The sequence below is a fragment of the Ooceraea biroi genome, chromosome 12 (genome assembly GCF_003672135.1).
Source record: "Ooceraea biroi isolate clonal line C1 chromosome 12, Obir_v5.4, whole genome shotgun sequence".
In the NCBI taxonomy this organism is placed as follows: Eukaryota; Metazoa; Arthropoda; class Insecta; order Hymenoptera; family Formicidae; genus Ooceraea; species Ooceraea biroi.
Window position 1 is genome coordinate 6,522,671 of NC_039517.1, and position 13,824 is coordinate 6,536,494.

Consider the following 13,824-nt stretch of genomic DNA (forward strand, 5'->3'; position numbering starts at 1 on the left):
GAGGTTCCGAGACTCAGAGTTACGCGAGGCGACGAAGATAGGATTGGTAATTCTATTCGCAAACACGATTTATTTTCCCTTGTTCTCTTTCTGCTAGTCTGGTCCCGTTTCCTCTCAACGCTAGATACTCTTCGCCCTGATTCACTTATTACGCTAAAGGACAATTTACTGACGGACAGACCATCTTTGGGATGACTTTCACTTGTGTGTTCCTTTCAACGTGTACTCGCTTTTCTACACTTCGTGCTTTTACTTCGGAATGCCATTTATTGTATCTGTCTATTTTTTATATTTTGGTTACTTCTGCAATAATAGTAATAATAATGTCGTACTGGCTTCGGCGAACCTTACGGAGATACTTGTCGAATCAATCAATCCCTTTCGCAGAATTTATCGCGCTTTATCCGAGAGACGGACATATCGGTTCTTTTAATCTTAAAGTATGGCAACACCTTTATAGCGAAGCGTACCATGAACGATAGAGGCGTCAATTCAATCCACAAACGGGATTTATCGTCCCATCTCCTCGTTGCCTCTCCTTCATCCTGCCATAGACCTCTGGTCCTCCTCGATTTTCTTATCGCGCGGAGAGATTCTTCGGAGAGACACTTTCAAGGATTTCCTAAGCGTCCTCTTTCATTTTTCTTTTAACGTTTCGGGAATAGCGTTCACTCAGAATTGCCACCGTTCGATCTATTTTGTTTGCCCGTCTCTTCCATTGAACTGAGAGATTCTGAACTGCTGAAAGATTCCAAGCAATATAATGATTTGAAAGCCGGGATTATAACGGCCGGCGTGATAAGTTGCCGTCGAACGAATTATACCGCCGAGATAGATCCTTGACGGTATTAGCGGATTACGCGTGCTCATACCCAAAGCTAAAACTGTTCCCGCTGAATAATCGATCCATTATCCAGCACGGAAGATAGATACATCCCTTCCGGCGTATCGAATCCATTCGGGGATTCTCGCAGCGTAACACACGTGTTAACCCTTGCTATCTTGCTAAGAAATTACTTCCGCGAATCGCAGCCTGCCCCGGGAAAATTAGTATCGTCTGTAAATTATTCTTAAGTCAGAGAATTACGACTACAACCCTCGCCGCCTACCAAGAAATTACATTACAGTCGGAAGTTAACTTTCGGATCGTCTACCAATTCGCAATTATACATTTGCCTAGAGCTTTCCTGCTGGAATACGATTAAACTTCCTCAATTTTAACACGTTAATACCATTTCGACGCAATTAACACATTTCCGCTTTAATCTACTTTTCCACTCTCCGTCGTTTACCTGCATTCTCGCAGATAAAATTTCTTGCAACAACATAAAAGTACGCTCTTTGCCATAAACCTTAAATATTGTCCCTGTTCCGTGAAAAAAACGGGACGTCGTTTACGTCGGCTTTATGCTAAGGGGCCAGGGTGGTGGAAAAAAATGAAAGGATCGTAAAGTGGTGAAAACTTTATATTTCAAAGGTGTCAACAACGCTCGAGTAATGTCTGACTAACGAGAAACAACGCTTAACGATGTACCTACGAGCCTGTACCACGATCGAGCCGTAATCGTTTTCCCGAACGACCCTATCGCCGAGAAAAAACAAAGCGGGTAATGTAGAACGGTATTCAGTTGGGTGGTTTCTTATGACAGGGTTGAAGAATGCAGAGTGTAATCTAAAACGTAGCGTTCGTCGATTATACGTATTGTTTAGCCTGAAAACAGTACCATGCGCTCATTTCGTATGATGTTAAATTTAAGTAGAATAGCATAAGTAGAAAATTAATGCAATGCGTCTGTTTAGTTTGGAAATGAGTGAGTTGTATTTAACCGTGAAATAAATTAAAAGAACCTAGCACGCGTTAATCAGAAGTTTTAATTTATTGTATAACTAAATTAACTTCTTATTTTCGAACCGCTCTCTCTAATTACTTTGTTCAGATTTATTTTATACTTAACGAAGCTTGTATATCAAGTTGGAATATTAACTCAATTACAATATACTAACAGAAAATATATAAAGCACGAAGTAAAATATCTTTGTAAAACTTATAAAGGAAAAAATAATACTTATAAAGGAAAGACATCAGAGAGATCGAAAAAGATTAACATAATCTTTTTCAATTATTCTACGGTAATCAAGGACTCGATTAAAATTTGTATACGAGTTAATATAATGCGTTACAAAATATTTTCGATCGGAAAGTTGATTCTAACAGCGCTAAAAGCACATATGTATAGAGTATAAAAACAATATCTATAATAAGATAATAATATTATACTTTTATTCTATGCTCCAATAAATATCTGTTTCCAATTTTTACAGACGCGCACACATGCATCGCGTTTACGAGTAACTTAGTTTAAACGCTCTGCTTTTAAGCAACCCTGTCATGTTCTGCGTCGTGGTAATCCCTTCACTAGACTTGCACGACCCCCACGCGCTCGACAGACTCCGTCACTTCCGCCGGTTTTGCGATCTTCAGCACGTCTTCCACTGGCGGTGTCACGGGCACCGCCGCACTCTCTTCCGGAAACACGTATTCTTCATGAACCGGCGAGGATCCGAAGTGATCGCCGAAATGATGACTCTTGTAGTGCTCGTGACCGTGGTTCTCAAACACGTCGTGGTGATGGTCCTCATGGTGCTTGTGATGGTGATCGTGACCATGCTTGTGATGATGATCTTCGTGGTGCTTGTGTCCCTCGTGATGCTTGTGGCCATGCTTGTGATCATGGCCTTCGTGATGCTTGTGATGCTCGTGATGTTGATGATGTTCATGATGATCATGATGATGCTTGTGATCGTGACCGTGCTTGTGGTCCTCCTTGTGCTCGTGACCATGCTTATGCGACTCGTGATGGTGATGCTTGTGGTCTTGGTGATGGGAGTGATGGTGATCCTCGTGATGACCGTGGTGATGATCCTCCTTGTGACCGTGCTTGTGATGATGACCGTGCTTGTGATGATGATCTTCATGGTGATCGTGCTTGTGGTCTTCATGGTGGCCGTGATGATGCTCTTCATGATGGCCATGCTTGTGCTCATGACCGTGCTTGTGGTGATGATCTTCGTGATGATGGTGCTTGTGATCCTCATGGTGACCATGCTTGTGATCGTGTCCGTGCTTATGGTGATGATCCTCGTGATGTCCATGATGATGCTTCTCGTGGTGGCCGTGCTTGTGCTCGTGTCCGTGATGATGCTTGTGCTCCTCCTTATGTCCGTGCTTGTGATGCTCCTTGTGATCGTGTCCGTGATGATGATGATGCTTTTCGGTTTCCTTATGAGTATGATGATGATGATGCTCATTAACGTGATGATGATCGTGATGATGATGATGCTCATTGTGGTGGTGATGCTTGTGATGATGATGATGCTCAGATTGATGCTTGTGTTCTTCGTGATGCTCATGCTTCGAGTGATGATGATGTCCGTGATGATGCTTGTGCTCTCCGTGATGCTTATGCTCATGGCCGTGCTTATGGCCGTGCTTGTGACTGTGACCATGCTTGTGCTCGTGGCCATGATGATGCTTGTGTTCCGAATGATGCTTATGGCCATGATCGTGATGGTGTCCATGTTGATGATGATGGCCATGGTGATGCTTGTGGTCTTCGTGATGTTTATGCTCCTCATGATGATCGTGGCCGTGCTTGTGTTCGTGACCATGATGATGCTTGTGTCCGTGGTGATGCTTATGCTTCGCGTGATGATCATGATGCGAATGATGATCGTGGTGATGGCCGTGATGATGCCCATGATGATGTCCGTGCTTGTGGTGGAAGGAAGGAGACCTGTAGAATGACGTGTCGAATTCGTGGATCCTGCGCTGTGACTCAATGATCGGCGGGGTCACAATGGTGACGTGATCACCTGACGGTGATCCAGTTTCGGTTATCCGCGTGATGATTTGCTTCGGTTGTGATGTGATTCGCGGACTAAGAGCCGCGCCAAAGGTTGCGCTGACAAGTGGAAGTGGAGTTGGGCCATTCAGCGGTGACAACGGCTGAGGGAAGTTCAACCCGAGATCGGACAACTGACGTTTCTTCGGATTTTTTTCGGGCGGCGCGATAATACTCGGCAGATTCTGAGACGCGAACGACTGCGGCGTCTGCAACTGTCGTGGCAGTCTGATGGAGTTGGCCAGCTCCTGCTTGACCGTCGACGCTTGCGGTCGAGTCTCATCTCGTGTCCCAGCTTCCTGGCCGGTCGCTGCTGCCAGCAGCAGACCGACGACCGGAAACCACGCCTAGAATGACAGACGAGCTTGGTAAATGGGACCTGTTTGTGTAACGGAGACATCTTCTGGGTTGATCTATTGGCAACTCCTGATTAACGCTGGACTTTAATTATCCATAGTAACTGTAAGTAGTATACCGAGGCAGATAGACGTCTATGTAATACCATCGAATGCAATGTATAATTAGACTTCAGATAATGGTGCTGCAATGATCTAAATTTTCCACTTTTATTATTTAATTTATGTATTACTTAATTTATTCTACATAATATATCAACAATATCCTCAAAGAAGCGACTTGAATATTGATTCGTTTATTCTTGAGGTAGATGCAAAGCGTGTCATATCAGGTATACAGACTTTTGTCGTGCACATGCATTTGTCGTACGCATGCACACTCGAGCGGAAAAACCAGAGATAATATCTAGTAAATCGTCGGGGAGTCGTTTTATCGCGCTTCAGGCTTCTTGTCGCTGATTCCTCGAGGGAAAGAAGAGATTGCTCGACTAACGAGAACCGAAATCACATCTCGAACCAGTAAGAAAATCAGCATGGTCAGCTGGCGTGTTTGCCGTAAAGAATCAATTAATCACTGCTGAATATAATCGCCTTGGTGATTTATTCGGGATTCCACGAGGACGGACGCACGTAGGAATTGGGAATCAGTAGAAGACGGTGATATCAAATTATTCTTGGAGATCCGCTTCTGTGACTCGCTCGATCGTGCGATCGGACTCGAAAGTAGATTGAATCTATGACGTAATTCCACACTTTATCTTTCACGATCTTATTTAACTGAACCGTTTTAAACGAAGCTTGTTACATACCGTCCCGGATGCGCACTCCGTTTCGATTTTTTCTATTATTACTACTTCGTAAATCCGAAATTGAAAATCAAGTTATAGGTTATTCATCTGTTTAATCTATTTTGTTACATGCCTGCATCACTTTATAACAATCTTATTTATGGAAGACTTTATTTTCAGATTTTGTACCGTGAATTCTAATAGAATAGTGACCCAATATGTTTTCCGATAAAAGAAAATATCAGAAATAAATTCACGCGAAATGTAATTACTTTTGATGTAAACATTCAGTATAAAATAAGATTCTTGAAAATTTAATGCAAATTCGAAAAATGTAATAATGTCTCAGAGTGCTACGTCAATAGTAACCACGCTCTACGCCGAGTGGTATGAGGCAGCTTTCAGACGATTATTTAACGCTTTCAATCGACGCGGGGACAATTAAACGCTAGATCCAATTAGAATCGAAAGAGTCCCATCGAAGGAACTTCAGAAAGTCCGGAATCTCAGTTTCCCTCCCTTCAGCGTTTCTCCTTCCGCAATATCTCATTCCGCGGCATCGCGACGCCGCCACCGCCGCTAATTTCCTCGCTCCGACGAGTAGCTGCAACTGCAGCAAGCTGGCGATGGCATCCCGCGCTGATATATTCTTCTTGAAATGCAAATGTTCCGGCGCTTAATAACTCGGAATTTAATCAGCGACAAAGCAATTTATACAAAAGATCTCGGACGCTGACGACGCCCGACGTCGCTGGACGCCGGCGGCGCCGTCCACGACGAGAATCCCAAACGGCGAGACGTGTTTTGCACGGAACGGCGAGCTGCCGTCCTTCCCCATTACGAACTTTGGCCACGTTTACAGTCGGATTAACGTGATACGCCGGGATACGCGATCGTCTCTGGCGAGAATTTCGGGCCGCTCGTCAATTAAGCACAAATGCCTTGGTCCGCACTAATGACGGATGTCCCGATGGTAATCTTTATTTGTGACACTTGTACATCACAACTGTCCACGAACTCGCGAATCAAATACGTTCGCCCTTAAATCCGGACTGATACCAATGATAAATTTCGAGGTCGATGTGTCACGCAATGTCCCCATCACGATGCTGAGTTCAGTAATACGTTGATTAATCAAAGTAATTAAAAGGGCGTGCGAGAGGGAACTGATTTTTACAGAATGGAAGGCCAAATCGTTCTCGCAGATGAATTCCGTCGTTTCCCGCTGTATTATGCGAGCGGAGTGCTACTTTGAAAACAATTAGAAACTTGGCGCACTTCATTCACGCGACCCTTCAACTACTTCGCTCGTCGAGGAGAAACGCTCCTCCGGAGAACTGTGAGGGCGAAACTTACCCACGTAACCATGTCGGCGTTATTTCGACGGATGCAGCCAGCGAACAACTGGATGCCAAAACTGAGTGACTACGTACTTTTATAGAGAGCACCTAACCCGCGGCACTTTCTTCCGTGCTAAGCACCAATGTCGTTTACGACGGGGCTTAATGTTTTAATCGTCGTCATAATGCGCGCCGAACCGCGACCGGCATCGATCACCGGCTGCAATCGTTGAAATTCATTTGTGCCTAACGATTGTTCCATCGAGTCCATTTCCGCCGCGTGAAGAAGAAAGGAGGAAAAAGGCTGCTGGAGGAAGTGCCGATCACCTTCCGCTCGGTGGTCCCGCGCCTGATCGTAACGTTTACTTTCGGCAGACGTTATCGATCGTCGTTTAGTGGCAATTTTTTGTCGGACGCGACGTAATGCATTTTTCAGAGTTAATTTCGTCCGAAGCACCATCATTCTTTTTCCCGTATTCGCGAAAGTACCCGTAATTTCTATGAATTTTTATACACTATTTTTGTCCGACGATAATAAAGCATCCGGTGAATACGCATGTTAACGAGGACGTATGCGTAGATAAATAAACGACGGTTTGCGGCAATTTAAATTTTCGCCGATATTCATCTCGCGTGTAAACTCGTCGGCTGACAAAGTAACAGGATGACTTATAGCCGCGCTTATTATCCTGGTTAAAAAGTACCGGCAGCTCCCTGCCTAACTGCCGGAAATAAACGAGCGAGATGAGAGATGAACGGTGGGTATTTTAAGGCCCAATTATTGCCGCTAGCGATTGGCGTAATTTTACCTGTTTCTGTAATACTAATCGAATTTTCCGCTTTCACGTCACTTTCATATTCGCCCGCCTCCCTTGAGAGCAATGACAGCACTCACACACATAGACTGTTCCGCATATCGCATATTAAGCATATCTGCGCGATCAAGCAGAAATGAAGCAAGCGATGCATACGACTGTGTTAAATTAGTAACGTTTACTCAATAAGGCGAATCTTGTGACGTCTTCCTACGTTGCTTGCATTGACACGGGCGCTCGGGACGATCATTAATATTAATGCATCCGATAATGTACTTACGACGACATGATGGATTAAGCAAACTTCATCTCGAGTTATTACGGGATAAAATTAATTAATGGCACGTACACAGCGAGGAAATATATAATGTATCGATTTTCGTTTGGACCTATAAAATAATATTGCATCAAGAAACAGTTTATTGCTATAATATTACAGCATATGAATTTGATATGTCATTACGATATCCACGGGCGTTAATTCGTAACGATAATTCAGTATCGCAAATTTCGTACGTCAAGGTTCACGAATTAATTCATTTGCACCGATTATCCTACAAATCGGCCGGCTATCAGCGTCAAATGACCAATGCAAATGAGCGACGAGTTTCGAATACGGTTTCGAGATAAAGTTTCGAGATGTCTCGCTGGAAATATCCCTTCCGCCCACGTACTCGGAAGCTGAGAGCGCCGGATTGAGCCGGAGGAGCATTAGAATTCTCCGATAGTCTAAAGATTATTGTTAGCATCTCAGCGGATGTCTCTCCCTATCACGAATATCACACGTTTAAACGTTCTCATGAAACGGCGATAAAGATAAACGCTCGTCGCAGCAACGTCGCTCACAAGACTAGCGTGCCATCGCAGTGCTATGTCTACATCCCCATAATACTCTATGGTACTCTCGTAAAATATTTATCCACCAGGGAGTTCCATGGTGGCAGTTTGTCTTATGTATTCATAGTTGTCGATTCCCCGCTTCGCCGTCAGCGGATTCTTTTTTATCAGGAAGTCTTATCCGTGATTCTCTTTTCTCGAATCTCCAATTTCCTTTCTGTACGTCACTGTCGTACGTCAGCTTCACGCATACTACTCCTGCGGATATGATCTTCTGAGAATGTTTATTGGTACTGTTACGTACGTTCTGCTGTTTTACGAAATTCTTCTGGCGGATGCTTACATTTGTTCTCGTTTTAATTCAATTAAAGAATGATTTAGAATCTGTTACGTCTTTTTAATATCTTTGTTAATCTCCTAGTTTGTACACAATTCTCCTCATTCCGCTCGAACTGCAGTTGGATAAGACTTAGCGAGAACTTCTCCGGGCTTTTAGTGTACCGATCTTCCGATTAGGGAGTCGTAATATTTGTTTAATGCGCAGTTAGATAGCGAGAGAGTACCAAACGCTGAGGTAAACGGGAATTCGTAACCGAGTGGAAGGATGAGGGGGGATGAAAGAGGACATTATTACACCGTCGAGCCGCAAACCTTCCACCGCTCCGTTCTCTCCATCTTCCGAAGCTGTAGCGTTACCGGCGGCCTGGTAATTATTTCCGCACGATTTTCCCGGCGATATGCCGGCGTGTTGTGTCGAAATTTACGAAACAAACGACAGCGCGGAATCGATCGAGGCGCGTTAAGTCCCGCTCCTCGCGCAATTCGAGACATTCCAAGACGTAGCTTACAATTACGTGTGGGTGGCAAGGATAATTACAAAGGGAATTTCGTGACGCGGCGGGAACCGCGCTCCGAAATGTGATGGGAGAAATTTTTCGACTTGACGTCTCCGGCGTCGCTATCGATTTAAGCATTAGCGTCCCGCCGTGATAATAGAACAGCCGTTTACGTGCACTATCAGCCTCGCGCCATCGGTACGTCAGTTATTAAGGGGGGAGCCTGCTTTAGAACGCTGAAAATAAGGTATATTTTACGAATTGTTTTTGGAGAAACTATACAGCGGATCATTATAAAACTTTTATGCATTTATTAGTACATGTTTAAAGATAAAAAAATTATTTTTTTATTTGAATATATCGCTTGTAGAGGTCGTCCTGGAGAAATCTTAGTGCAGCCGCGTCGCCGGTATTGCAAATTGGTGAGCATTCTCCTGCCTCCAAATTTCGTCTAAACTGAAAAATTGAAATATCTTCTCGTTATTTATGAATTCCCATCGTCGATGAACCAAAGAGAGAAGAAAAAAGTTGAAAAGTATCAAAATGGTGGAGCTTACAACACAAAAGTACGATTTTTAGGCAAAGTTTTTGAACTTTTTCATGCAAAAATAATTGTTTAACTTAATGTTTTTATGAATATTAAAGGTTCATCGACGATGGGAATTCATAAATAACGAGAAAATATTTCAATTTTTCAGTTTGGATGAAATTTGGAGGCAGGAGAATGCTCACCAATTTACAATGCCTCCAGGACGACCTCTACAGGCGATATATTCAAATCAAAAAATAATTTTTTTTATCTTTAAACATGTACTAATAAATGCATCAAAGTTTTATAATGATCCGCTGTATAGTTTCTTCAAAAAAATTCGTAAAATTATACCTTATTTTCAACGTTCTAAAGCAGACTCCCCCCTTAAGTGGCGGCTACATTATTTTCTCAGCTTCGCCGGGCTTTTCTCCCGCTTGCCGGCTTTGCGACTCAGTCATTATGACGCCAACGATCTCGTGTCTGCGAGATTAATTCTCAATATCGCGTCCGCGTCAGCCTTCTCCTCGAACTGATTTATTTGATTACCTTGATTCACGTCATATTCGCATTGGCTGCATGGACGGTAACGTGGTAGTTTGGAAGAAAGAGCTCATTAGTCAGTGGACGTGCAGTGATCGTGCCTGCAGACGCGATTCGATAATAACGGCATCATTCGCGCGTTTCATGCAATATGCATCGGCCGGCAATTTCGCGTTTCGCGGCTTCTGAATTTTCGAGCGTCATGTCAGCGGCGCGCGTTACTCTTTTTGCGCCCGTGATCTGTCACGCCTCGCTGATGTTCTGAATTTTTCAGTGCGACGCATCGCGTTGGCGACATCGAGTGACATCCGGGGAAAAACCACCGCATTCGCGGCGCGCGAGGCTTGCATTCTGTAAATTGGTGTGTAATGACACGCAATAATAATGCGCGCGGCGTGTACACGCCGTGCATAATCCACAGCAGAGCGGAGGGCGTCAAGAATAATGACGAGTTAATCGGAAACGGAGGACGGTCCGACGCGAAGATATCCGGTGAAAAACGACGGGCGTCGGCGTCGGGACGTCATGCTGTACAACATCATTTATTCTTCATCCGTGGCAGGAACAGCGGTAAGGGGCACGAATAAAACCGCTAAGCAAGTTGGAAGGAACATCGAGCGGGAAGAGACGAGTGAGAAGAAGAATCGAGAAAAAGGGAGAGGGAAAATGAAGAGAGAGAGGAGGAAGAGAACAGGGGTGGGTGGAGATAAAAAGTACGGTAAATAGACGTCAGATACACCCTCCTAAAATAACTGGCGCAGAAATTCTCCATCGTTTCTCCAACCTTCGCCACCTCTGTTTCGGCTGCTATCGCTCGCATCCGCGAGCGGAATCGATCACCGAAGAGAATAAAATCTGACCGAATGCCGATTCGATCACCATTTTCCAATAACGATTATTATCCGTGCAAACACACGCGAAAATTTCGTACCGTACCGTTTCTTCGAGCTGGTCGTCAGAGTGTATATTAGAGGGAAGCCGAGATAATTGCATGCCTCTTAGAGCGTTGCCTAGGTCGTTTCTTGCAAGCGACAATAACGGCAAGAGCGCTTAAGAGCAGTGTGTGCATTCGCGAATGCATTTGAGAAAATTACGGTTTTTGTATTTTTGGTTTGCGCTCTTCATTCTGGGAGATGGTTATGTCTCGCCAGATTCCGGAGCTTCGAGGATTAGATGCGGATCATTAACACCTTGCGGATAAACGTCTTGCCCTCGCGTGTTTAGATGATTTTTCTGATTTCGTTCCTCTCCCTTCCTTTCTGCTCCGAAAATCATAAGGAAAGTGTGCCATTGATAACAGAATAAAATTGCATAAACTCGTCCGTGTATAACTTATGTAGGTGAAACTACACAATTAGCATTATTACAATGAGGACTTTTATCAAGTCCTTTTTTCACTCGTGCTTCTCGGTATCGTTTCCGTACGCAATATTAAATTAGCAATAACGAGAAACGGTTTTAATCAGTGACGATAACGAGAGTTCTATCTCCTCTCCGCCTCCCCTCTTTGTCATTTTAGCCTCCCCGTTCATCTCCTTTCGACTCCAACTTGCGGAACAAGGCGGAAGCTTAAAGTTTAGCAGCCTGTTGTCTCAACGACTTCCTACGAATTAAGAACCGGTTTAAATTATGAACGCCTCCGTCGTATCTCGAAACGCGAAATTTGCATACCAAAGAGAAACGCCTCGTCTCGCGTACCAAACAACTTGTTCGTTCTCTCTTTGACGAACGTTGCGATCCGTTGCGAAATCCGAAGCGAGTCGCATGTTCATAAAGGAGAAACGTCCGACAAATTGCGAGCACTTACGAATTTATGAGCATTCTCCACTGCCTTGTCAACCATTTTCGGCAAATGCTGTTTCAAGTTTCATGCAGAGACATCTCGAGCTTTGAATATCGGCTACAGGTTGAATTTAAAGGTATGTCCACTCTTTTAAAGCGGATTATTATCACATTATCACAGCGTGTATTTAGTGCTTTAAAGAAACCTATGCCACTAACATTTCTAATAGCGTGGAGAATAACGTGCAATCAGTTTTTCATCACATAGTTGACAGCAACTCGAACAGATTTGTCTTTAGCCGCAGAGAGTTACGACTCTCCTCCGCGTGATTTACAAGCCACGAAGTTTACGCATTACGCGATAATAAGCCACTACATCGCGGCAGCCGCGCGATAATTGCCGCAAGCGTATCTGGAACTAATCCGCTTTCAGGAGAAAAATTCGTCTGCTCGCTTGCCCACGCGCGCGCGCGTGATTAAACGCAGCCTCGCAATCATACGCGTCTCGGCAGCATTTTTCTCCCTAAATCCCGACTTACCGGTCGGCGCCATAAATTCACCTGGACCAGCAAACACCGCGCACTTCCGTGCGATGCATACGAGCATCCCTTTTTTCTCGCTTGCGCTCGCGAGTAGTCGCAGAGCGGTACATCTTTTCCGCGCCGCAGTCATATTCAATTCAGCTTCCACCTCGCGCTTGCGGGACTACTTACCGGCTTTCTCGTTTTTTTTCTCTTCTCTTCTTCTGCTTCCTTCCTCCTTTCTTTTTTCATGCTTCGCCGAAAGTAGAGGTATGCCGACCGCGGTATTTCGCCGCATTCGCGCGCGAATGACGCGAGCGCGCCGGAAATGTTAGAACGCGTGTTAAAATGCACGTACCGGCAGGGGATTGAGCATCCAGGGGGACGAGGAAGTACGCAAAACCCGCTGTTTAGCGACCATTGTGCTAACCGTGCCAGTGCTGATTGCCGTCCGCCTTAAAACCATTAGCCACTCTCGCAGGATGGAAATTCCATCCCTCCCGCGCCGGGCGCGATTACTTCAGCGCCTCAGCATCCGGACCCGGAAAGACGGTCGGCGGCGTTTCCGCCGGAATGCTGGATTTCATTCCGCTACCTCGAATCCTGGCAGGCTTATTGGCAAGGGGCGACAGTCGGTACACGTCCGCAAAGGCACGTGATCGTAATCCTTTTCTTACTCTTATCCTGTACCCGAGATTCCCTTCCTTTCTGTACCCCCGTTACCCCGTTGGCGCGTTCCTCCTGTCTTACCCTTTTCGCCTCTTTCTCTTCCTCTCTTGGCAGCCGGAAGTTACTGCCACTTCTGTCGACGCTATTTTCCCCATGACGCGCATTCTTCGTACCTCCCCTGGTTTGCTCCTCGCTTCCCCCTTCGTTTCCCCCTTCGTTTCCTTCCTCATAGCCTTTTTGCGGACCTTTCGGAGTAGGTTACTGCGGTTGCGTGAAACCGTAAAGCGCTCGCGACGATTTTGCCACTAGCTTTTGCCAAGTGTTTTATTTGAAAACTTGGTTGGTTAGCATAGTTGGAGGTTTATATTTAAAGCATATCCATGCAGAATTGTTTTCTGCTTTTGGTTTCTGGCTTTAACATTTCTCGTTTTACGCGTAGTTATTTGTGAATAGCTGGTATATATATTGTGACAAACAAAATGTACCGCCAAACAATTCAACAAGTATCTGGTTTCCGTGGCTACGTGAAAGTGTGTCGAGTGGCGATCGTCAAAGTTATCGCCTTATTCCAGCCGCGTAATCAGCCTTGTTTCGATGACGATCCCTTTCCGCTCGAGCGAGCTTTACGAAGAGTTCGGATGAAAAGGCAGTCACTTAGAAGCCCCAAAATTCAGCATTCGCGCGAAGCAAAAACATGACAGACTTTCGCAGGACTTCCGTCTGATAATCTTTATATCTCTTTTATAGGTAATCGATATCAAGGAACCCAGAATGGTTTTCTATCGGTTTCTGCCTGTAATCTCGAATGGCTGGTAATCCTTTAATGCCTGTATAATGCTCAGCAGTATTTCATGACGCAAAAATGATAAAATAACGTGTAGTCTCAATAGCTAAAAATTTTAAAGT

The 13,824-nt window shown here is 44.7% G+C and overlaps 1 protein-coding gene across 1 annotated transcript in view; it reads right to left on the reverse strand.

The window, feature by feature from the left end:
• Nucleotides 1–657: 657 nt before the first annotated feature.
• The window catches only part of LOC105280546 (sarcoplasmic reticulum histidine-rich calcium-binding protein), a 28,216-nt gene continuing 15,049 nt past the window's right edge, over nt 658–13,824 (reverse strand). Inside the window, exon 2 of the mRNA XM_020032037.2 lies at nt 658–4,249. Coding sequence (XP_019887596.1) covers nt 2,417–4,249 — 1,833 coding nt within the window. The 3' untranslated portion in view covers nt 658–2,416. The remainder of the gene's footprint in view (nt 4,250–13,824) is intronic.